The 23,642-nt window shown below is 31.6% G+C and overlaps 6 protein-coding genes and 1 non-coding gene across 18 annotated transcripts in view; 4 read left to right on the top strand and 3 right to left on the bottom strand.

The window, feature by feature from the left end:
- The first annotated feature begins 1,217 nt into the window (after positions 1 to 1,217).
- Positions 1,218 to 3,257, top strand: LOC117610628 (uncharacterized). The gene is made up of 8 exons (XM_034338250.2): positions 1,218 to 1,592; positions 1,645 to 1,767; positions 1,838 to 1,958; positions 2,032 to 2,137; positions 2,191 to 2,325; positions 2,396 to 2,748; positions 2,821 to 3,043; positions 3,117 to 3,257. Exons 1-8 carry the CDS (start codon positions 1,502 to 1,504, stop codon positions 3,255 to 3,257), a joined length of 1,293 nt encoding a protein of 430 aa, XP_034194141.2. The 5' UTR covers positions 1,218 to 1,501.
- A 201-nt stretch (positions 3,258 to 3,458) lies between these two features.
- On the bottom strand, positions 3,459 to 7,060 carry fws (Conserved oligomeric Golgi complex subunit 5 four way stop). 3 transcript variants are annotated; one of them, XM_034338172.2, is made up of 14 exons: positions 7,015 to 7,060; positions 6,582 to 6,674; positions 6,382 to 6,506; positions 6,096 to 6,315; positions 5,894 to 6,036; positions 5,548 to 5,814; positions 5,325 to 5,445; positions 5,144 to 5,261; positions 4,917 to 5,057; positions 4,440 to 4,823; positions 4,210 to 4,335; positions 4,018 to 4,126; positions 3,730 to 3,951; positions 3,459 to 3,644 (listed from the first exon to the last, which is right to left on the bottom strand). In XM_034338172.2, exons 1-14 carry the CDS (start codon positions 7,037 to 7,039, stop codon positions 3,459 to 3,461), a joined length of 2,280 nt encoding a protein of 759 aa, XP_034194063.2. In that variant the 5' UTR covers positions 7,040 to 7,060. The 3 variants fall into 3 exon arrangements, with proteins under 3 accessions (XP_034194063.2, XP_034194071.1, XP_076546535.1); XM_034338180.2 differs by lacking the exon at positions 7,015 to 7,060 and adding an exon at positions 6,755 to 7,008; XM_076690420.1 differs by lacking the exons at positions 3,459 to 3,644; positions 7,015 to 7,060 and adding an exon at positions 6,755 to 7,008 and having other exon boundaries at positions 3,808 to 3,947.
- A 151-nt stretch (positions 7,061 to 7,211) lies between these two features.
- On the top strand, positions 7,212 to 9,557 carry carmine (AP-3 complex subunit carmine). 2 transcript variants are annotated; one of them, XM_034338259.2, is made up of 9 exons: positions 7,212 to 7,449; positions 7,648 to 7,832; positions 7,906 to 8,140; positions 8,219 to 8,378; positions 8,455 to 8,568; positions 8,637 to 8,816; positions 8,885 to 9,043; positions 9,156 to 9,206; positions 9,273 to 9,557. In XM_034338259.2, the coding sequence occupies exons 1-9, from the start codon at positions 7,415 to 7,417 to the stop codon at positions 9,405 to 9,407; spliced, it is 1,254 nt and encodes a 417-aa protein (XP_034194150.1). In that variant the 5' UTR covers positions 7,212 to 7,414; the 3' UTR covers positions 9,408 to 9,557. The 2 variants fall into 2 exon arrangements, with proteins under 2 accessions (XP_034194150.1, XP_034194160.1); XM_034338269.2 differs by lacking the exon at positions 7,212 to 7,449 and adding an exon at positions 7,458 to 7,558.
- Positions 9,558 to 9,639: 82 nt separating this feature from the next.
- LOC117610645 (transcriptional adapter 1) lies at positions 9,640 to 11,841 on the bottom strand. 2 transcript variants are annotated; one of them, XM_034338276.2, is made up of 6 exons: positions 11,710 to 11,841; positions 11,265 to 11,618; positions 10,890 to 10,926; positions 10,599 to 10,808; positions 9,985 to 10,497; positions 9,640 to 9,893 (listed from the first exon to the last, which is right to left on the bottom strand). In XM_034338276.2, exons 3-6 carry the CDS (start codon positions 10,911 to 10,913, stop codon positions 9,762 to 9,764), a joined length of 879 nt encoding a protein of 292 aa, XP_034194167.2. In that variant the 5' UTR covers positions 10,914 to 10,926; positions 11,265 to 11,618; positions 11,710 to 11,841; the 3' UTR covers positions 9,640 to 9,761. The 2 variants fall into 2 exon arrangements, with proteins under 2 accessions (XP_034194167.2, XP_034194162.2); XM_034338271.2 differs by lacking the exons at positions 11,265 to 11,618; positions 11,710 to 11,841 and adding an exon at positions 11,097 to 11,258.
- Positions 11,712 to 11,784, top strand: TRNAR-CCU (transfer RNA arginine (anticodon CCU)). Its single transcript has one exon. It is a non-coding gene; the product is annotated as a tRNA-Arg (tRNA).
- Positions 11,842 to 11,971: 130 nt separating the features above from the next.
- AsnS (asparagine synthetase) lies at positions 11,972 to 15,173 on the bottom strand. 4 transcript variants are annotated; one of them, XM_034338209.2, is made up of 10 exons: positions 15,126 to 15,173; positions 14,362 to 14,526; positions 14,136 to 14,261; positions 13,814 to 14,050; positions 13,573 to 13,747; positions 13,254 to 13,483; positions 13,059 to 13,186; positions 12,649 to 12,938; positions 12,336 to 12,570; positions 11,972 to 12,251 (listed from the first exon to the last, which is right to left on the bottom strand). In XM_034338209.2, the coding sequence occupies exons 2-10, from the start codon at positions 14,485 to 14,487 to the stop codon at positions 12,092 to 12,094; spliced, it is 1,707 nt and encodes a 568-aa protein (XP_034194100.2). In that variant the 5' UTR covers positions 14,488 to 14,526; positions 15,126 to 15,173; the 3' UTR covers positions 11,972 to 12,091. The 4 variants fall into 4 exon arrangements, with proteins under 4 accessions (XP_034194100.2, XP_034194091.2, XP_034194126.2 ...); XM_034338200.2 differs by lacking the exon at positions 15,126 to 15,173 and adding an exon at positions 14,670 to 14,837; XM_034338235.2 differs by lacking the exon at positions 15,126 to 15,173 and having other exon boundaries at positions 14,136 to 14,238; positions 14,362 to 14,498.
- Positions 15,174 to 15,773: 600 nt separating this feature from the next.
- The window catches only part of SNF4Agamma (SNF4/AMP-activated protein kinase gamma subunit), a 53,653-nt gene continuing 45,784 nt past the window's right edge, over positions 15,774 to 23,642 (top strand). For 2 of the 5 annotated variants that reach the window (XM_034340129.2, XM_034340124.2), the window contains exon 1: positions 15,775 to 17,270. The gene's annotated coding sequence lies outside the window, so the exon portion shown is untranslated. Of the gene's footprint in view, positions 17,285 to 23,642 lie in introns of all 5 variants that reach the window. The other 3 variants (XM_034340126.2, XM_034340127.2, XM_034340125.2) reach the window with 3 other exon arrangements.

Raw genomic sequence — 23,642 nt, 5'->3', positions numbered from 1 at the left:
TTCGTAGTACAAAACCGCTTGTGCAAACAAAAAATAGCTTATGATAATCTAAAATATTTGGATTATAAATTTTAGTATGTAATAATTATATGCTAACAATTTTTTTAATTTATTTGTTAAGGAAGCTTCGGTATATATGTTGATTAATTTGTAATATCGTTATAACTACTACATTTATTTTCAAAATTGCAATTGACAAATTTTTCTAATGGATGTACAGTAGTTTATGTTTATAATATTATGAAAAAAGGCTGAACAAAAAGTATACAATATCCAAATTAAGAATATTGAATAGATATACATTATACTAGTACCTAGCATTTAGTTGCAAAATGAATAAACTACAAAATAATAAGAAACATTTGACTGTGGAAGGTTGTAAAACATGCGTGTCATGGCACATTATTCACCGTGTAAATTAACATCAGTGTCTAAATATTTGAATAGTTATTTTTCACAATAGTGATTAATCCTATAAGTAATAATGTTAGAAATAGAAGAAATTATGCTTTTAGAATTATAGATTGTTAATTGGAAAATTGAATTCTAGGAGATAAAGTATAAGTTAAAAAAAAAAATGTATAATACAACGGAATGATCGAATTTTATTATTCTTTTTAAATGCAAATTCAAAAAGTGTTCGTTTGTAAAGCTCATTAACAATGTGGAGATAATTATAATTAATTTGAATGTATTGCTTGTTTAAGAAAGAAATTAAGTCATAGAAACATTTTATAAATTTTATACGTTCATTAAAAAATCAGTGAAAAAAATGTTTTTGTAATACAGTGCCTCTTTAGTTGCAAAAATTTGAATAAATGATAGTTAGTATGCTGTCCAACAATATGTTAAAGGCGACAAATTAAAGATTGAAAATAAGTCTGATTTTAGAATGTTACTTAATCGCACAATACACATTATTTGAATAATTTGACATGAGATTTTGTAAAGAAAAGTGGAACTAAAAGAGATTATGTGTGAGTGTTGTGTGAGCAAGATGCGATATATGTTTGAATTTAATAAGAAAATTAAATAAGTTGCATAAGTAACGTAAATATAATCGTAATTCTAATACATAGATAATCTCAAATACTGTATTAAAAAAATATAAAATTTGCTTTGAAAGTTTGTGGTTTTATTTAAAATTGAAACTATCCCCCACGCCGGAAACGGTACAGATGGCCCCATCTAGCGGTAACTTAGGAAAAAATAAAATAGAAAATTCCATTTTTTGGCAAAATAAGGAATTTCTAGGCTTTTCCGAGGCCGCCAAATGATTCTATGATCTCAAACACATATTTATATAGAAAGAATGTCCTCGCAATTAATTTAAAGGCTTTAAGAAAATAAGAAAAATGGTCAATACTTCAGCTGCTGTTTAAATACATGCAAAGGATCAAACCAGATCAAACCTTTTTCTTGTTGGCTTATTCAAGTTTTTAGAGCAAGTAAAAGGGTTTTCAAACATCAAATATTGACCGAATTATATCAGTGAAAAAATATGGAGATCGATGAGAAACAAATGTTTGAATCTAACATGATAAATGCATGTATGATGGGACATTTCCAAGTTATTCACAAATATCTTGAATGTAATGATTTTTTATATTAATAGCAATAGTAACAATTTATAATTGTTCATAGTATACAACATAAATGACGTTTTATGTACTGGATGGACACCACTCTTATATGCTGCATCAGGTGCACAAGCAGAAGTTATTGACTATCTTATAAAGAATGGGGCTGATGTTAATAAACATAAAGGTATTTTACTTGTTTTTCATTTTTTATTTTACATAAAATGATGTTTTATGTAAATAATATCATGTTGCAGATGGATATACACCGTTAATGATATTATGCAATTCCTCTAAAAATACAGTGGAAACTCGCCTAACGTGTTTAAAGTTATTAACAAAAGCAGGTGCTAATGTAAATGCAAGCAATAAGCAAAAGTAACAAAAAAATTTAATTTGTTTGGTGAAACATTATGCTAATTTTGATAACTATAAATTAATATTTTTCTAGACAAACACCTCTAATGTTTGCTTCTATGTCGCAAGAACCAGAATTTGTGACAGAACTAATAAAACACGTTGAAAATATTGATGCATATGACAATAGAAAACAAACTGTAAGTACTTCTGGTGATAACAATGTATAGAATTACAAACATGTTTTTTCTAGGCTCTGATGTATGCCATAATAGCTAACAAACCAGAAATAGTTAAAATATTAGTGAAAAATACAGCCAATGTTGCATTAACTGACATTAATGATTTAACTGCTAAAGATATAGCTTCTATAAAAGGATATGATAAAGTAAGTTAAAATGAAAATTATACATTAATACGATATAAAATACAAAATAATGTTCATATAATTGTTATAGATTCTATCTTTATTACATTTTAATGAAGAAGAAGAAGAAACCATACCTACTTATGAAATAGCTAAAATGTATAATTGGATGGATATGTTTCCATTGTTAACTAATATAAGCAATAAAACTATAGATTTCGACGTATTTACAATTTTACATGGAATGGGCTTAGAAAAGTATAGTTACATCTTTCAAGGGACGAGCCTTAAAGCTTTTTTAAAGTTAACGGAACAAGACCTCTGCCGATTAGGAATAGAAATTAATGCACATAGAATTCAATTTATAGAACATCTTCATAAATTTCATAGGAAAAAATGGAGTATACAGAGTATTGGTGCAATCGATAAGTCTTTACCTTATACGTATGCTCGCTTTTAAATGTTATAATCTTGCAAAATAAAATGTTAGAAATTGCTATCATCCCTTTCTTTCAGATTATATGACGGTACAGTTTCTTTAGGTACAGTAGCCAAACAGGTTGCAATTATCGGTACTAGTTTTGAGCATATTAAGAACGATTTACTAAAAGCAAATGATAACAATATACATTTAACCAAAGAACAAATGTCTAATTATGAAGAAGGAATTGTAAAAACACAAAAAACTCTATGCATGCTCAAAAAGGAACTTGAACAAATGGGAGCACTCTCGAAAAAGGTAAATATAAGTATACATATCTTATATTTGTCCAAAATATATTTTGTCCAAAACTATTTTTATTTTAATGTAGATTCGAAAGGATGATAATATTGGTACACCAGCGACATATATTTGTCCAAAAAAACATAGGATTAATTGGTCTATATTTTTAGGTATTACACTTACTGTGGGAATATATTTCTCTAAAAGAGTATATATTCAAACTTATTAGTTGATCACTTAACGAAACTGTGATTTCATCTACCTCGAACCCTCCTACAATATGCTCTTCCTTTACAGTTATTTGTTAACATTATTAATAAATTATTTATACAGAATTTAAATACATACTCTATTATATTTATATATAAATCTGAAAAATACTTAATAAAATACGTACATACATATCTTTCGTAACACACTCATTAGATTTTTAATGTCCATTTGAATTAGTTAATTTTTTCATTAATGGAAATAAGGGATGAAATGTTGGAAGATTCTGTTGTCTGACAGTTAATTGATAACGTTCCAAAGCTCCGCTAAAAAAGCTTATTCTATCTCTTTCTTTTGGATGATTATCCATCCATTGTGATAGTCGTCCCACCGACCAATTTGCGTTCTAAGTATGGGAGTTTATAAATTCACTATCCAGATAAATCAGTTTCGTTAAAGAAAAATTATAATGTAAATTTACATAATCATACCTGATGCGGAGACACTAATTCAGGGGGTGCTGTAGAAAATAAATGCGAAAGAACGAGTGAACGGGGTATGCCGCAGTCTCCATCACCTTCTAAAACTTTATGAACAATTTCATCAGGATTAAACGGAATCAATGCTTTCAATGCTCTTAGTGTTCTATACTGTTGTTGTTCCGATGATCCGAGTTGTCCACCTCTACATAATGGAGCAACAGCTACTTCTATCTAAATAAAAATTACGTTTATATCTGAACATTATCTTCTGACATGACGTATCTTTTATTTACATACCTGATTGAAATCAGCGATAAGCTTTGCTTTCCCAAAATCTGTTAATGGTCTTAACAAGCAAGCATGTCTTAGGAAAAGTTCAATGCACCGTGAAGCAACAGTCTTACAGCTTAAAAAACAATAAAGTTACGTATTTTAACTTTAATTAATTACAAACTTAATGCAAAACATTACTAATTGTAATTTGCTTACCATTCGGCAACAACCGCTTGATTTTTATATGGTGCGAGAAATGTGTTTACAGATCGTAAAATAAATCCTTGTAATTCACGCATATAAAGCGAACAATTTATCTCTTTTCCCAAAGGACTACTAGGACTGTATGAAAAAAAAAAATAATTAATTTGTACTTGAGCGGTACAATATCGATGATGATGATGATGATGATAATAATAATTAAATGTGAAAAACACAATACTTACTCTCGAAATTCTGAATCATCGTGCATCGTTAAAATAATACTTTCAATGGCATCACTGATAGAAGCCAACAATGGCGATAATATATTTTTCGTTAATTTATCAGTTTCTTTAAGAGCTACAGTAATCACCGTGCTTCCTTCGGATGGTAAGCCAGTTGATAAATTTGCTATTACACGATTTATTTGACTAGAAAGATAATAGAGCAGATTTGCAAGTAACACGTTTGTCTGTTGTACAGCAGTAGGAGAATCAATCACTTGACTAGCTTCTCCACCCACGAGTAATCCTTGTTCACATTTTAAACAGAAAAGTCTTATAGCCTTGCCTACATTCCGAGCAACCACTATTGAAAGACCATCATCAACTAATGATACACTCAATTCGCTATAAATAAAATGATAAATATTTAATGTATATACATATATTGTAACAGTAGTAACAAAGATACAAGCGACATATACGTATGTTTCAATTTACTTTGTTACTGTGCGTATGAGACTATCAATTTCATCCTGCGTCGGTAATCCCTCTCCAGAAAACATAGTATGTACAGGGTCCAACAAACGTGATACAGAACGCGATAAATATGCATTTTCAAAAGGTAATAATACGTTACGACTACGGAAAATTGAAAACGAATTATACATTTTATGTTGTACAAATTAAAGTTTTTTTTTCATTTATTTAAATATTTTTATACTTACTCAATATGATATATGCCAATACTTCGTGATCTTTCTTTTAATCGTTTACTTAGATCTAAAAATATTCTTAAAAATTTTGGATATTCACCTTCTAATGCCTGTTTTACAAATGATGATCCTGAAAGTGCGAAAATATTTTATTTAATTCTTGCAGGAAAACAGAGTGCAGTAATCAATTTACCTTGAGCACGTTCGATTAATACTTTGGAAAGTAGACAATTCACTCTGTCCCAAAATTTTTGCGATAATTCGTCTAATCCTTTTATATGGTGTTCTAATAATATTCTTTGTAATAATTCAATCTAAAATCATGAACACAAGCACATGTTGTTGAATGTTAAAATTAAATAATTAGATATTAAGAAAGTTCTTATTTTCTACATCTAATAAAATTGTACAGCTACTTGTAAACAATGTGTATACAGTGTATCTTGAAAAAGTCTTTCAAGATTATCCCAAATTCGTGTACGTAAATTTCCAGAAGAACCAGGAGAAGGGATGGCAGCCCTTCCAGGTGCTCCTCTTTTTCCAAAATCATGATTCGATGCTAAAGTCACATCTAAAGATTCTGTAGCAATCTTTTCAATTTCAGATAAAGCAGAATCCATAATGTTGTCTATAGCTCCATTTACAATTCCTAAATTTTCGAATACTTGTACAGCTGTACTAATCTGGTTGTTATAATTTTATAATTATTAATTGTACAGAACAATATCATTTGCAAAAATTCACATCTATTTAAGTATATACTTTTCCTCTATCCATTGTCTGTAAACCTTGAGTTAATGTATGAGTTGCTAGTCTTTGTACTGTCATTCTATGAGCTTTTACAGCTTGCTGATCATCAGCTATAACATCTAAGCCATTTAAATCTGTATCCATCATTAACTGTTCTAAAAGTTTATAAAATATTATAAAATATCAAATTGATAAGAACATAAGATTAATATACCAAGTTCGTGAAGACTATTGGCAGCTTTTATAATATCAGGTCCTTGTACATTATTTGTCATTTGAGAATATAAACGTTTTGATAAATGTTGCATTCTAGCAACTCTCCTTAACAAATCAGAAGTCTCATGAAGTCTTGCTAAAACAACTGTTTGTGTCTCAATTCTGTTAAAAGGATCAACAATCTTTCCACGTAAACGTTCTACAGCTGATAACAAGCTCTAAAATAAAATAACCACTGCTATTTTAAAAATGTATATTTATTTATATAATAATGATATTTTTACCTGAACATGAGATTGCATTATCGAAAGCACTCCTTCCAATTTTTCAACCCATGTTGCTTGCGATAATAAATCTTCATGATTGGCTAATACTTGTTTTTGTAATTCGCTGTTTAGTATTTCGATAGCTAAAATAAAGAGTACATATAAATATGTTTCATAATTTAACAATATCCAGTTAATATTTTAATTTTGTTACTTACCTTGTCCTAACTTATTTATTTGTTTAGCTACCGACAGTACTTGATTAACATCAGCTTTTTTAGATTTACCGTCAAGAAACTGTTTTAAAAAATCTGAAAAACATATTATGTATGTATATTTAAAAGGATACCAGTTATATATAATTGAAAACATCTACTTGAAAATAAATTACCATCAGTTTCTATTTCTTCCCAATTGGTAATTTCATTCATTATCAGATTAATAACGTTAAAAATACAAACCGAAGGGGAAAAGTACCGAATGACACCGTATAAGCTTCAAGTATTCGATCAATTTATATTTCGGATTTATTTCGGATAGATTACAAACACATTGATTCTTCTTATTATTTATTATACTAATATAAATTGTATCGTATTTATTTCCATTAGAATTTTACGGAAACGTTGTAACTGTAATACTGATACCTACTATATGTATATTTACTTAATGTCATGAGAGTCCATAACTGCGAAAAGACCAGTTTTCGTTCTTTGCGCTTCTCCAGTGCGCATCTTCGCTCTGATTGGTGATAGTTCCAGCGGAAGTGGAAAGCGATTGGCGGATCGCTTTCCCCCACCATCACTGCGTTCCCCCACCATCTTCCAACCTGTGCGCTTAGTTATGGACTCTCGTGACATCAAGTATATATACAATAAATACGTATAAATACAGCTTTCAAATGGATGGGTTACATGCATGAGTGGGTAATAAATTTGTAAATACGTATACACATACTATCTAAGCATACGAAAAACGATTTTAAGCTTTCCAGTTAAAATTAACACATAATTTTGATTAAAAAGCTGTTCAAAATAACTCGTTATAAGAAATGATACATAGTCTGTTCATTATCAACTCATCAGGGTAAGTTTCTAATCTTAAATACTCAAGTAAATATAAAGATTTGACAAGTAGTTGGTTAACAACATACATGTATCTTATTAAAATACATAAACCATCTGTAGCATATAATGTTAGGGATAAATATTTTTATTTGCAATTAAAAGCCCTTAATAAATAAGGATCTTTCTATTTTATAAAATTAGAATATTAATTTTACAGAGATGTATTTATGGAGAAACATTGGAAAAGTGCAGTTGCAAGATCATTGTGCGATTACTTTTTTGATCAACAGAGAAGAGTTTTATCTCCAGAGGATACACCACCAGTAATAGCAACACCTCATCATTATCTTATTAGTATATACAGATGTAATATGTTCTTTGTTGCAGTATGTATGACAGAAGGTATTTGTTTAATTTCAAGCACTAATATGCTTTAGATGTAAGATCTTATTAAAATAACAGTTTTTTATTCTAGTTCCACCATTATTTGTAATTGAATTTTTACACAGAGTAGTGGACACTTTTGAAGATTATTTCAGCGAATGTACAGAAACTATCATAAAAGAAAATTATGTGGTTGTATATGAATTATTGGATGAAATGTTGGACAATGGTTTTCCATTAGCTACAGAATCTAACATCTTAAAAGAACTTATTAAACCTCCAAATATTTTAAGAACTATTGCAAATACTGTTACAGGCAAATCTAAGTAGATATTTTAATTATTTGTCAATAATAAAATGCAAAAATTATTTTATGTGCTTGATATTATATTTATAAATTACAGTGTTAGCGCGATATTGCCAAGTGGACAACTATCTAACGTACCTTGGAGACGTACTGGTGTTAAGTATACAAATAATGAAGCCTATTTTGATGTTGTGGAAGAAGTGGATGCTATTATTGATAGAACAGGTGCAACAGTATTTGCTGAAATCCAAGGCTATGTGTGTATTTTCTATAATATCATTAATGTTATTTCAACACTGATAAGAATATTTGAAAACACTATTTAAATTACAGATTGACTGTTGTATAAAGTTAAGTGGTATGCCAGACTTAACTCTTTCTTTTATGAATCCTAGATTATTTGATGATGTCAGTTTTCATCCTTGCGTTCGGTTTAAAAGATGGGAGGTAATAATAATAATTGTGAGCTTGAAATTACTAATAATATTAACAAAATATTATAATTTTCCTTCTAGTCGGAACGAATATTATCTTTCATTCCACCGGACGGTAATTTCCGTCTTCTTTCTTATCACATAGGATCGCAAAGTATTGTAGCAATTCCAATATACGTAAGACACAACATTAGTCTTAAAGAACCAGGAGGTGGTAGATTAGATATAACTGTGGGACCAAAACAAACCATTGGCAGAACTGTATGCATTTTTATTTTATATGAAAGTATAGAAATTAATATGATATTCAAGTACTGTGTATATTTTAGGTAGAAAATGTTACATTGGAAATTCCTATGCCAAAAATAGTATTGAATTGTACATTGACTCCTAATCAAGGAAAATATTCGTTTGACCCTGTTAGTAAAATATTATTGTGGGATATTGGGAGAATAGATGTTTCCAAATTGCCAAATTTAAGAGGCTCGGTACAGTAATAATAATAATAATAATAATAATAATAATAATAATGAAAGAGTCTATAACATTAAAGTATTAGAAATTAAAGAAATGTAAGAAAACATACATAATATTTTTTAGATTACTATCCAAAGTTCTGCAAGTGTATTGGAGTCTAATCCTGCAATTAATGTACGTATGTATATATGATTTATACATAATGTTATTATACAGAATAATTGAAGTATTTTATTTTAGGTTCATTTTACAATAAATCAGTTAGCAGTTTCTGGCTTAAAAGTTAATCGACTAGATATGTATGGAGAAAAATATAAACCATTTAAAGGGGTTAAATACATTACTAAAGCTGGTAAATTTCAAATAAGAATGTAAATTCAAAAAACAAGTAAAAGTATGAAATATTTTTCACATCAATAATGAGATTAAATATCTATCTAATAATTTATAAAGGTCCAAATAAACTCCAGTAAAATGAGCTTGCTTTGTTCTTGTTTATAACATATATGTGAATGATGTTAAAAAAAAAATAAAAACAAAAGATAAAATAAAATTTATCCATTGAACGTACCGATAAGGTATAATAATAATTATATATGTTACGTATTTTAAAAATTAATTTTATTAACAAAGTATGTCTCGTAAAAAATCTTATGTAACATGTAACTTTTAATACGCAATTTGTAAATTATTCACCTTAAATTGTTATTTATTTACAGAAATAATTAACTATGTTGCAGGTTGATAGTTTAATAATTTTTTAGCTTCTAGATCTTCCCATGTCTGATGCGTTGCGTATGTAAATAAACGTTCCATGTTAGTAGCATAAATAGTATGGCTATTGACAAGATTTTTGTATATCTGTTTATGATAGAACAGTATTAGATAATATTAAAACAGTATTTTGAATCATCAAGTTTGTTAATATACGTAATATATTACTTTCTCTTACCTTCAGCGTATATTGTAAATCAGCTGTATTAACAGGTTTTAATGGAGGGGGAATAGTTTGAGAAGAACATGCATAAGCAAATGCTGTTGCTTGTTCTGCTTCTTCAAAATTTGGTTTGATTGTAGGTACTTGACCATAAGGATCTACCATGTCTGTAACATTATAGTCCGATGGACGGGATATGTGAATAGAGTTTCTTTTCCATGAACTAGGTACTGGTTCTCCTATATTATAAATAAAAGAGCCATCCCTTACAGCATACCCCTTTCTTCTTGTAAATATTGCTGTAAGTATATTTTTTAAAAAGATTTGTGTGGCAGCTATAACTATGTGGGCAGTATTCTCTTCTGCTCCATCCATATTATTTTCCCATGCTGCCAGCATTAATCTTGCTAAAACAAAAGTTCTATCTGGCAACACGAGTTCTTGGGCACTAGAGCGATTTGCTCCAATAGGTTCATCCCCAACAGGTGATGAAGTTTGGCTCAAAACCTCAACATATATATCTGCAGGCTATACAATAAAATACAAAAACCTTTATTTTATGTTCATCTTATGTTAATCTCATTGTAAAAAACAAATGGATTAGTTGAAATAACTAATTGCTTTTATACCTCAAAATTTGACTTATCAGTTTTGTATTTACGTTTTAATCTTAGCCTCTTTTCTTTTATAGCTTTCTCTCTGTCTATTTTACGAATAGGTGCAGCAGCAGCTAAACCTCTAACTTTATTGAACAGGCAAAGAAGAAACTCATTGTGAAGATGAACTTGATCCTCTGTCATAATATTCCTTGCCTCACAATCAAATTCTTCTTTTGTGGTCTGAAATAATATTTTATAGATCATAATAATACTAATGGTAATTAGTATTAAAATATTTAATCATAAAATAGTATTAATTACCTTCATTTGAAACCATAGCTTCATTTTTTCAAAATACCTGTTAACAATACATGTGTATTTTTAAAAGGTAACATTTAAAAACAACTTATAAAGCTGAAATTGTTAAATTTCATATATAACAAAAGGCATAAAACATTAACTTTGTTTCTGTATTTGAAGTTTGCAATATAATTTTAACATATTTCTTAAAAATGAAATATCTCTTACACTTTTGCATTTTCACCCAGTGATGCTACAAGACTTTTTCTAGCTAAGTTTAATTCTTTTGATGTTGTCATTTTTCAATTATTTTCTATATGAATCGAATAACTTAAATATGTAACATATGAATTTCAATCACTGAAAATATATTATTAGTTCACCGATAGACTGTACCTGTCATGCTACGAGTTTTCGTTCGTTCTGCGCATGTTAACTCCAATTGGCTCAAGCAGGCTTCGTTTATGCAAGCGTGTTGTGACACCGAGCAGCATATTTAGTGGTCTTATATTTAGCAGTATACAGTAAAAGCTGGATATATGCAACAAACATTGGGACCCAGACGTCGCATATATCCGCCGAGGTGTCGATTCTAGGCATTTAAACGTTGCATATATCCAGTCGAGGTGTCGATTCTGCGCCCGTACACATCGTTTGTATTCAGCCGCGATACCTATGCTTGATGTAAGAGGTTTCTTTTGATTTCTTACTTTGTCGTATGTATACGTATCGCCCCATCTTGGAATTCAGCTATATAGGTATAATAAGAAATAATTAAACATTTTGATATATGTATATATATATATACTTTCTAGTAGTAAAAATAAGTTCGTTCTTGTACCTGCCCCTGTGGCCTAATGGATAAGGCATCGGTCTCCTAAACCGGGGATTGTGGGTTCGAGTCCCACCAGGGGTAAAATTGTGTGTTTGCTACCATTAATATTTTTTTTTCTTTTCTCTTACACCATGGTGATGTGTTGTTCATTACTCTATATTTTGGCACAATCTTCATTGGTATGATATTGTTCTTATATATTTGAAATATTGATTTGTAAAATTACAGGAATACTATAATATTTTCATTTACACAAATATTCAATTTGATTTACAAAACTTGTTCACATGATTATATTTAAAACATTATAATAGGATCAGCAATAGATTGTTTTTTTTACAACTTTAAATTACAAATATATATTCAATATCAATTTATTGCTGCATATTTAGTCTTTATCGTTTTTTATACAGTTATTTTTTTTATCTGCTGCATAATGAGCAATAAATCTTGCAGATGGATCAGAAACTCCCGTTACCCAACGCGGCATCCAAAAGTATGGTACAAAATGTTTTGCACGTCCTTCGTAATGTTTTTCAAACACTTTTCTAAAACGCAAAAAATAGTTTCTTTTTTTTTTTCGAAGAATAATTTTAGTAGACAGCTTACATTACTGCACAAACTGATTTTACCTGTAATAAAATGCCTCTTTGGTCTTTGGAGTACAATGAGGATATTTTAAATAAGCCTTTTCTAAATCGTCATCCGATACACGAACATCTACAACATCGTGTATAATTTGAAAAAGAGACTTTTTAATTGATGTCACACCATCACTAAATGCTTCTTTATGTCTCCATAATATGTTTGATGGTAATAGATTTGTTCCCTCAAATGCAGATCGTAATAAATATTTCTCAATTCCTCCTGTATCAATTGTATAATTATATCATTTGTATTTGTTTACTTTATTTATTATTAGTAATTTGTTATACGAATATTTACCTTGAGGCTGTCTAGAAGCAACATCTAATGATAAGTAATAATTCGTAAATTGAAGGTCTAAGAATGGAACGCGAAGTTCTAAACTAAATGCACTAGTAGTTCTATCTGCTCTTAAGCCATCATATAAATATATATCTTTTAATAATCGAATAGATTCATTATGAGCTTCTATTGCATTAGGTGCATCTCTGAAATATATATATCCTTGTGCCAGTTCATCTGCACCTTCTCCACTGAATATTACAGTTGTTTTCGTATTATGTTTAATGTATCTTGAGACGAGATACATGCTGAAATGAAATAGATGTAAATGAATAATTTAAGAGAGAGTTGAAGAATGCTTTGAAACAAAATAGACGTGTATATACATATATGTACATATGTATTTATACTCGTATATGTAGATTTACCCAATAGAAGCTCGAATCGTAGTGATGTCGAATGTTTCCAACTGATAAATGAGTTTATCTAAAATTTCAATTACATCCTTTTCAGAAAAGATTACTTCATGGTGTTCTGTCCCTATATAATCTGCAACCTAATAATTATTATACTTATTTATTCTGTTGCGCAGTTGTATGGAAATACAAAAGATTATTTTTAACCTGTCTAGCTGCAATTATATCTGGACTGTCACCCATACCAATTGCAAAACTTTTTATTTTGTATGGCAAATTTACTTCTTTTGCATGTTTGGCAAGTAAAGCAGCGATTAAACTTGAATCAAGACCACCCGATAATAGACAACCTATTTCTCTATCGGTCATCAGTCTTTTTTTTATAGCAGCTAAAAGTAATTTTCTAATGTTTCCATGTACATCTAAATTACTTAAAGCTGAAAGAAAAAGAACACGATGATGTAATACAATGCAATGATTATTTACAATTTATAAATAGTATTTTCTAAATAATAATTTAATTAACCATTCCAAGGAACATAAACTTTAAAGCTAGGCTTATCATCAGGTTTATGATAATTAACTTTTGATAATAATTTCGTTCGACCATCATCTAAGATTTCGTATTCCTCGTAATAACCTGGCGGAAATGGTTCCAATACTGATTCAGACGTAATTTGTTTTGTTATTCCCATAAGTCCCTGAACATAAATTTGAAGAGAATAAAGTGGGTTTTGCATACAGATAATTTTCATTTCTTTAAATACCTTGCTCTCAGAACAAACTGCAAGTTGTCCATTTTTAGAGTAAAATCTGAAAATTGGTCTAACACCATAAGGATCTCTGGCAATAAGAATTCTTCTAGTCTTAATATCCATTAAACAAAATGCAAAAACACCATCCAACATTTTAGCAACATTTTCAACACCACCATCTGCATATAAATGTAATATCACCTCAACATCGCATTTAGTAACACGTTTGTATCCATGATCTTGACTGATCTGATAAAATGAAATTTATGAAATAATAAATAAATTTATTAGATACAAATAATTTTAATGAAACAACAAAGCAAAGAAATATTACCTCTTTATGATTATAAATTTCTCCATTACATAATAGAAATAAATGTGGATATTCATAAAGTCTCATTGGTTGCATTCCACAAAGACTGTCAACAATTGCTAATCTGTGAAATCCAAGATAGCCATTCTAAAAATACAGATTAAAAAAATTTCTTTGCATTACATAATTATTATATTAATAAAAAAATGAATAAAAGAAAGTTTAAAAAACTTGATTAAAATCATACTTTAACTCTGCTATCGAATTCAAGCCTAAAAGCTTCTGGACCACGGTGTGTTATTTTTCCAAAGTTTTGATAAATATGAGTTGAAGGTTGCGTATCTAATCCAAAGAGAGCCCAAATTCCACACATTTTATGTATATTTTATACAATTTTTTTAAATCTGTTGACCTGTAAAAAGTTATTATAATTTATCAGATATTGAATTGAACAGAATATAATATTAGCATGCAGTATTGCATATGGTGTTAGAGTATTTCTTAACAGAAATTAGAGTAATTGTAAGATAAAATATTAAAAATAATCTAGAATACCGTATGAAAAATAAAATGGTTCTTCAGCTTTCGATTACTACTGTAAAACGATTAATTATATCAAAGCAAGAAATGTATAAACTGCTTCCACGTGTTATACATTTTTATACTATATGGATACGTGTATGTACACGTGTGCTTGCGACTGCGCAAAGTTTTCCGATATAAACAATAAAGAACATCGAAATGATGACATATTACATATTATATATATGTATGTATTTTAAAAAATACGCCTTGGAATGAAACTTGAGAAAAGATTAAACGTTTTACTTAATCATTACTTTGATTAAAGCATAGTAAAGTTTAAACGATATTTTTATATTATACGAATATTTTCATAAAAATATCATACGTAATAACTGCATTACTTAACTTATTATAATCAATATAATAAGGACATCGGTATTTACATATGAATAATAATTGGATTATATATTACGTGTGTGTATGTACTTATGTATACTTGATGTCACGAGAGTCCATAACTGCGAAAAGACCAGTTTTCGTTCTTTTCTGCGCATGTCACTCTGATTGGCGATACTTCCACCGGAAGTGGAAAGCGATTGGCGGATCGCTTTCCCCCACCATCTTCCAACCTGTGCGCTTAGTCATGGACTTAGTTATGGACTGTTATGGACTCTCGTGACATCAAGTATAAGTAGGTATGTATGACAAATGAAATAATTTTTAATAATTTGTATATAAATTCCACCGATTGTGACTCATATATGCATATGCACTTACTTACATAAGTACGTGTATTGTGTATGTATATTTAATTATGGTAAAATATAAGAAAAAGGATTGATGGTAAATGGGGTATCGTAAAGATTCTGTTAGGTGGTGCCCTCTTTAGCTGGAAATAAAAAATTAAAGTGTCGATTACATTGAACGGTAAAGGGGGATAAAGAATTGTTGTTTCTTCTTTGTGGTTTATGCTTTTTCTGTTTAATTCTTTAAATTACACGTATCGATATTTTGATCTAAGAGGTTTGCGTTAAAAGATAGGAGCAAAGAAAAGCACCATTTACATCGGATACATATAAACGGTTAGTTCGGTCAGCTGATCGGTTGTGGGACCGCCTTGAATGTTGGCATAGAAGCGCGCAGAGCAGTTGGCTCTTGCCAGGGCTCCAGGAAGGATGCGCGATCGGGGGTGTGCGCTTCTCGAGACTGTCACCGGTTTCCTGTGTGCCGGCCGCTCTACGGCCTACAACGCGGCACCATAGCCTCGATCATTGAACAAAAGAAATCTTTACTTGGAAGTACATACATAGAAAATATACGTAAATAGATATTTGCAAAAATCGAGAAAAATCGTTGGCGAAAAACTTGACGAGTCATTTTGTAGAGTGGAAACGAGGATACCGAGAATCGGTGATGTTCGTTACTTATTATTCTGTACTTATTATTTGTAAAGTTTAAGCTTGAAGTTGAAAGTTAAATTTTCAAGGTTAGAGAAGCAACGTTATCCTACTTACATATGTAGTTAGGCACGAGAGTAGTGCGTTCGGTATTTTTACGACGCGCTTAGGTTAAGTGTCATTCAGTGTACGAGTAGCAGCGCTGAACAAGTTTGAAAGTGAAAAGATTATTTACCGTATATTGATTATCGTTAAGATTCCTTCACGAGTCTCGAACGATTTTGATTTTTATGCAAGATTAATAAATAAATATATCATTTGTTGCCACGAAGAAAGGGAGACGAAGCTCGCCATTGCAAGTGGTGAAATTGAACGCATTCAGAGTGGGCTTTTTGATGCAATGAAAATTCCGTGAAACTTGGGTCGATCGTTACGTTGATGTGTAAAAAAGATTAACGAATCTTGTGATAGTGGTAGTAACAGTGGTGGTGGTGGTGGTGTTGTTGGTGTTGGTGGTGATTTTTCACACTAGTATCATCGACGGAATCGAAAATAATTTGGCAAAGGTTTGATAAATTGAAGAAAATCTGGAATAACCAGTGAAAAGCGTAAAGTTAGCCGGTTATCGAATGTTATCGAGTCACTGGATTCTAGGATCCTGAAGCATATTGTTTACGTACATATACCCGTTGTCCGAATGCAAGAAATTGGAAAGAATTTAAAGAAGGAAAAGCTACACTGGACGTGTTAGCAAGTTATACATAGGGCTGGTCACGACGTCACTTGATGGCTCTTATGATTTTTGTACTTAATGCAAAACCTAACCTCAACGCAAGCAGTACAGTGTACGTATTATAAATCAGAAGTACAATTGAAAGGAGATCGGTGAAAGGAGAAAGAGGATTTAGAAAATTAATTTTAACGATTATTCGTTGAAACGAGTCGGCATTTTGTACTTAACTTTGATTTTCGAAAGAAGCACTGTGCCGGCATTACTTATTTATCGACAGTGTACAGTATTAATTGTCAGTGGTGGAGAATAATCAGTGATAACGTTTTCCGATATTATTCATTTTCCACTGCAATTAAGAAAAGTATAAAAAGTATATTTGGATACTTGGATACTTGGCTAGTTGGAAAGAGAGCCGAGCCATATACCGGAACGGTTATCAACGTAGATCAACGCTGCTTCGCTTTCGATAATTTTACAGACATTGCAGAATATCGTATCAAGGTAAATACATACACGTATGTTGAAATTTTATATTTTATATTTTACTTTTGATACGTTACGTGGCATTCATTCGCGAGCGCACATTTTGCACGTGCTCATATCTGTATATTTTCAGCGTTTCATAAACGAGATAACTTGTAAATTGTTCAAGAAAATGATACTATTATTTTATCATTTTATTATAATTAGAATGGACGGGTAAATGAGATTTTTCTATTCTTTTGACGAACCACTCGAATGCCATGTCGAATGCTGTCGTTAGACTATTTTAATTACCCGCGTTATGTATCGTTACATGCGCGGCTAAATTCAAAAGTCTCGTTCGACAAACTTTATGTTACCGTTCAATTTTATGCATACCTAAATAACTAAATGAATAATGAAATTATTCATAATTGTTTGGATAAGATGGTTGTTTCAGTGAAAATAAATGATAGATTCTTATTAAAATTGATGGCACTTAAATATGTAAATACGTAGGTAGGTAGATAGGTACATAGATACATATATGTATGTATAAGTACTTTGGTAGAGGTAGACATATGGTAGTCAAAGTGGTAATGGTAAATGAGTACGTATAGTCAGCATCGGGTAGCGAAAAGATTAATAATAACTAAAAATTGGATGGAATCCATATTATCAAGGCCTTGCTTGCTATTGTACCTATACATTATATACATTTTCTTATTTCAATTGAATCGTAAGTAGAAAAATGAATGAACGACGAAAGATTTATTAATCGATTTTATTCGTTCGCTAACCGATGTGATGAAAAAAAGAAGTCTATTAATAGGTTTCCGGTTGGTGTATGTACACGAACATGATTTATCATCTTTTCTCTTACTTAACACTTTACACTTGACAGTCACGAAATTTCTCGTTGAAAGCACGAAATTCGAAGCTTCTGTTTGTCATTAGGAAAGGTTATCGTAATCGTCAGTATATCAGGGATTACGTTGAAGGCAAACACGTAGACGTAACCGTAGCGCAACAGTAGGATTAATTGCAAGGTAGAGTAGACATGGTAATTAATTATTCCTATTATTGTAATTGTAGAAGAAAAAAGAACGGGTCACTTTTGTTGGATATTTGAGGTTCGAGATGATGCACGTGTACCTATCTACCTACCTACCTACTTACTTACTTACTTACTTGCTAAAGTATCGATATTCTCTCAGTTTACTGCACAATCGCGTGCATTGAAGATTTCATTTTTCTGTATTTTCTTCAAATATAGTTTTACCAGTAAAATTTGGAAAAATTCCAGAAATGGAGTTAATCACTTTGGCTTGTGAACAGCTGAAGTGGCATACATATTTGAACAGCTGAATTTTAATAATTTGGAGTTAATATTTTGGAAAGAAAAAAAAAAGAAAGAGAAAAAAAGGTCAGCCGATGGTCCATAATTTGAAACATGTATTTTTGGCGTTTTCAATTTTCACGGCCGAAAATATACTTGTTTCGTTTTTACGATGAGTAAGAAAGATCATCGATGAGGTAGTGTTGGGCGTGAATAGCATCTTATGTCAGTGCTAAACGCTCTGTTCTCCTTGTTCCGTGCTCAATGCTCAATGCAGACACTCGGACGCGGCGACAGGGATTTACCGATCTGGTTGCCAAGATGGCTCGCCATCATCCTCATTCTTCTCGTCTAGTCAAAACTTATTTCCTTCTTGTTTTTTCTGCACACTTTCTCGATCACGACGCATTCTACGAATTTGAAAACAGTTTGGCAACGCGTTTTCTTTCGGTAGCGTAATTTAGGGTAACCGTGAATGGACGCGGAAAGGTCGCACGAGGAAATTGAAACCCTTGCGAAAACGAAGCTGACGCGTAAGCAGCGTGACGAAGGCGGAAAAAGAACGGATACCGAGGGGATTTTGGCACGTTTTATCAGATGTGAATCCTCGTTGCGTCACGTCACGTCACGTCACGTCAAATCACGTCACGTTGCGTCGTTTCGATCATCAATTGGAACACCAGGCTGTGGATGTTTGTGCCATTATAAAATTATAACATATCAAAATATCTAACAACCTGATGATTCATAGACGGCGTGTTTGAGTTCTAGTACTTTAACGTTTGCCAGGGAAGTAGCTGAATATTTCTAAAATAGGAATTCTTTTTTTCCGGTGGAGAAATTGATGATATTGTAATTGCTTTAATGGTAATCGTGGTGTCGCGATGGAAAAGCGATGTAAAGTTTCAAGGTTATTTTTGTCTTTGCTCCGATTTCGCAAGTATCTTTTTAGCCTTCGGTTCGTACAATTATTGTATGTTTTCCAGCGTTCGGGTAGCACGAACATGCCAACGATGAGATCATCGCACGTGGATATAAACAAAAGATTTCGAATAAGCGGTGGCCTCTTGTTAGTTGCGCTTTCAATATTTCGTTGCTCTAAATTCTAAATCTAAATATTGTTGATTCGACATTCCACATCTCCTACATTCGATATCATCTGGCAATAAATTTGTCAACTACATTTTCAAGTTGTAGAGGCAAGAAATATTCAATATTCTGATTAATAAAAGCCGGCTGTTATTATCATAAAGCAGCCTTTAGATTTTCAATTTTAATCCGACGATGAAATTTTTTAATCAGGGTCAATTTGATCGAAAGGTGTGTTATTTGTGTGTGGCAAGTGTTAGAGAGACGATGGCAATTGAGTTTGAATACATCATACTAGATTTTCCTCGTGCCGCTTGTTGTTAACTCTATGACACGTTTCATTTTGTGATCAAAGTGTAAATAATTTGTTCAACAAGACACGGTTGTTGAATTATCTTTTTTCTGCATCTGGTTGTTCTCGTTGCGAAACAGCTGCAACGCGATCTTCTCTGCATTAAAGATTGAAGATTGATGATAAAAAATTCAAGAGCAGCTAGCTAATGGAATTTCTTCTCGGTTACTAAACTGCTGGTCAACTATGCGTAATTGATGTTGACCACGTGTTTTCAGCGATTGTCACGCGGTCCGCAATTATTATTCTCGCTTTTACATTCCAGATTCTAGCTGACCATATATGCAATTCTATAACGATCCGGTCGGTTGTGTGATTTGCGTCTTTTAAACGGTTTATTTTACTATCGATTATCCTCGATAACTAGTCTTACCGAGGAAAAAACGTGTCGAAATTCTTCCGACATACTTATCTGTTATTAACACATGGAATGTTATCCACTAGTCCGATTCTAATAGGAATCGTTAACAATCGTTAATCGTTGAACGTTAAACTTGCTGATTTATTAACTCAATTTCAAATGTTGTACGGTTCGAATTGTCATTTTACCAGCATTTTTACCTTCTTTATTTTTTAATTACAGTATGTAATTAAAGAAATGTCAAAGTGTGCAACGAATCAAAGTATTCTGTAGGTTTACAGGGTGGAATATTGGCGTCATATGCTTTCGGTACTTTTCCAACCTCTACGCTCTACATTCTATACTCTGGAAACTTTCTCTTCTTTATTACATAGTAGGTATTCATCGCATTGGAATAAAAGATTTAAATTTTATAGAAAATTATTACCGATCATAGGTGCGTGCCTTTGCAATTTTAATTATTATATAACTTTGCGAATTTTCGAAATTTTTTAGTAAAACTTTCCCCAGAAGTAAGTAGAATTGACGAGGAAATCGGTTTGAAAAATCATCAGTTACGATAGAATTATTCCGTTGACTAGTGGTGATTAATTATATCGAGTAAGGCCAGAATGAATGAGACACTTACTTGATGATAGAAATATGGATATAGTTAATTTAACTTGTAGTCCGGTGTCTGATTTTTATCGAAGGAAGTAACGCTTTAATTGCTGGCAAATTGCTTTCAAATCATGCCAAAAAATTCCGTCGAAAATAACGTTAGACAACCGATGTCGCTTGCCAATTAAAGAGTGGACTTTTCTATTCATATTTTGTATTACAATAAGTGTCTATGAATAATCTAATTTTTGATAAGAAAAGGATAAAACCTACTTATGTGGGTATGTATTATATTACATAGTCGTGTCAAAGGGTTAAGGTATTCTTATCGTATCTCGTGAAGGTAGGTCGTAGGTTAGTTGAAACGCAATTCGTTACTATCGCATAAACGTAATACATATAAAGCGTGGGCGTAAGCCTTGAGAATCAGCTGTTTGCTTTTAGTGTTGACCAGCGTTCATGCAACGCGTCTTCTATAAAACCTGTGTGCTCAGTTGTCAGACGTTCCTTAGGTATACAAGTATTATCTACATATATTCCTACCGATTGCTTCATTGACGCACAATAAATAATCGTTACGCCTGTAGGAAAATTATTCAACGAACAATGAATTTTTTACTTAACGCTACCTTCTATCGAAATCATTCGTTTTCTTGTTTCTTGGAGAACAATTAAGTAGTGCTTGAACAGCTTGTAGTGACAAGTAAAGTTAGAATTATCTATCGATCGTTATTTCGCTTCAAAGCTGTTAGATAATTTATGTTTTTCACGGAAAGCTAATCTTCCAATTATTCTGGAAAAGTATAACTCTTTGGGTACATCGACCTTTATCGATTTCACTTTCAGAAATACTTGCGCAACGATCAAGGATAGTGTGGATAGAAAAGTGTTTGTCACTGCGCTGTTTCTTTAACTTGTAATAATTAAAAAAATTGTCTGATAGCTTACTGTAGGAAAGAAGAAGAAGAAGAAGAAAGTAATTGAGGTAATGGTTTGATTCGTAGTTAATTTGTGAAAGCGAAATTGTTATTTTTGTCCCCGCTTTCCTCTACGACGTGTGGTCACCTTGTAAGTAGTACATCTCATCGTCAAACATATGTATAAAGATATTGCTTAAATTATTTTTGTCGATGAGTGTACGTCGCGTGTCTGCACCCTGCTATCAAACGAAGGAGATTGGATGGTTAACAGGTATTAGGGGAGAAGAGAATCGATTACGTTATTGATCGTATAACGTGGATGTAGTCAAGCAATAAAATCGAGAAAAATTGAGGAAAGTCGGAGAATTTTAGCGATAGTTTGTGAAGGGTGAAAGAAGATGGTTCTTGTCCATTTCAATTCATTTCCCTAAACAAGTTACATTGATTTTTTAATTTTACATATAATAGAGATTTTTATTTCAATACTAAAGTGAATAGCTTTTCAAAATCAATCATAAATTTATCAAGTTTCGTTGACAGATCATTGTGTTTATTTTCATTTTATTTTTAATAGAATAATGATCAATGGGAAGAGTGTAAAGTGTAGTAGAGCGTCGTAATGTCGGTGACTATTTTCCTTCTATCTTTCTGTATTATTATCACAGATACTGACCTCACCGTTTCTGCCCTAGTTTTCGTGAATGTTCAACACACATTTTCCTTCTAATTGTCCAACTTTTCAATTGCTTTTTTTTTTCAGAGCGTACTTAATCTATCCACCGTAGCTACTGTGTACAACTTTATTCTTTATTAACTCGTTTCAAGCTACACATTTAGGGTTAATTATATTTTCCAGGATAAATGATTAGAATTGGTCGGATTTTAAAGTGATCCAAAGTATTTCTATAAGAATATCTCATTTATATTTGCAATGTTTGCAAATTAGCTGACTCTCGTAAGTAGAAAATGTAAACGCGCTTTCAATAATGATAGTAAAACCGGAATGTAACTACTGTTGAATGTTTTCAAGAAACAGTTGAAACAGGAATCTTTTACTTTTTCCGCGTGTTCGCCTTCGCCTTCGCCTTCGTTTGCTTATTGTTATAACCTAGCTAGCTACTAGCTTTTTCAATGTTGCTCTTATTGTTCTTGCTACTTGCACAAAGTCGATATTTTTCTTCAAGAACCGATAAAAGTTGACGGTGTATTTCCTCGCGACGTTATCATGATAACCGATATACGTAAGCTGACATTGACCAGCCCAGACAAAACATAATGTACTTAGAAGATTTGATTTCAATCTTGTTATCACGATTCGAAAGTTAAGCGAACTTTCAATCACTTGGTTAATGCTGTTACATAAAGGTCATCAATGAATTTGTCCGTCGCGTCGTGTAAACGCGTATACGCGCTCAATAAAGTGTTATCAGCATGTTACGATCGCTAGGATTTCATCACAAGGTGTATGTACGTAAGTGTAGGCGTACACACCTTGTGTTGAAATCTAACTTGGCCCGATTCGATGTTGAACGCGTGCTTTGACCGTTTATTTTATAGATGTTTGATCGAACGAATCGATCGAGCGTTCGTTTCTAGTTTGTTAATCATTTTCACTTGGGTCTTTAACAAGTTCGCTACGGGGCCCGAATCTAGTGTCCCAGCCATGGGGCGGGATTTACAAAAATCTGTTAATTACAATAATCAGTTATTTAAATGCTATGACTATAGCTATAGCCCGCCCGATGAAACA

This window comes from Osmia lignaria, chromosome 10 (genome assembly GCF_051020975.1).
Source record: "Osmia lignaria lignaria isolate PbOS001 chromosome 10, iyOsmLign1, whole genome shotgun sequence".
Lineage (NCBI taxonomy): Eukaryota > Metazoa > Arthropoda > Insecta > Hymenoptera > Megachilidae > Osmia > Osmia lignaria.
Note: the sequence above shows the minus strand (reverse complement) of the source record. Positions and strands in the feature narration are given on the sequence as shown.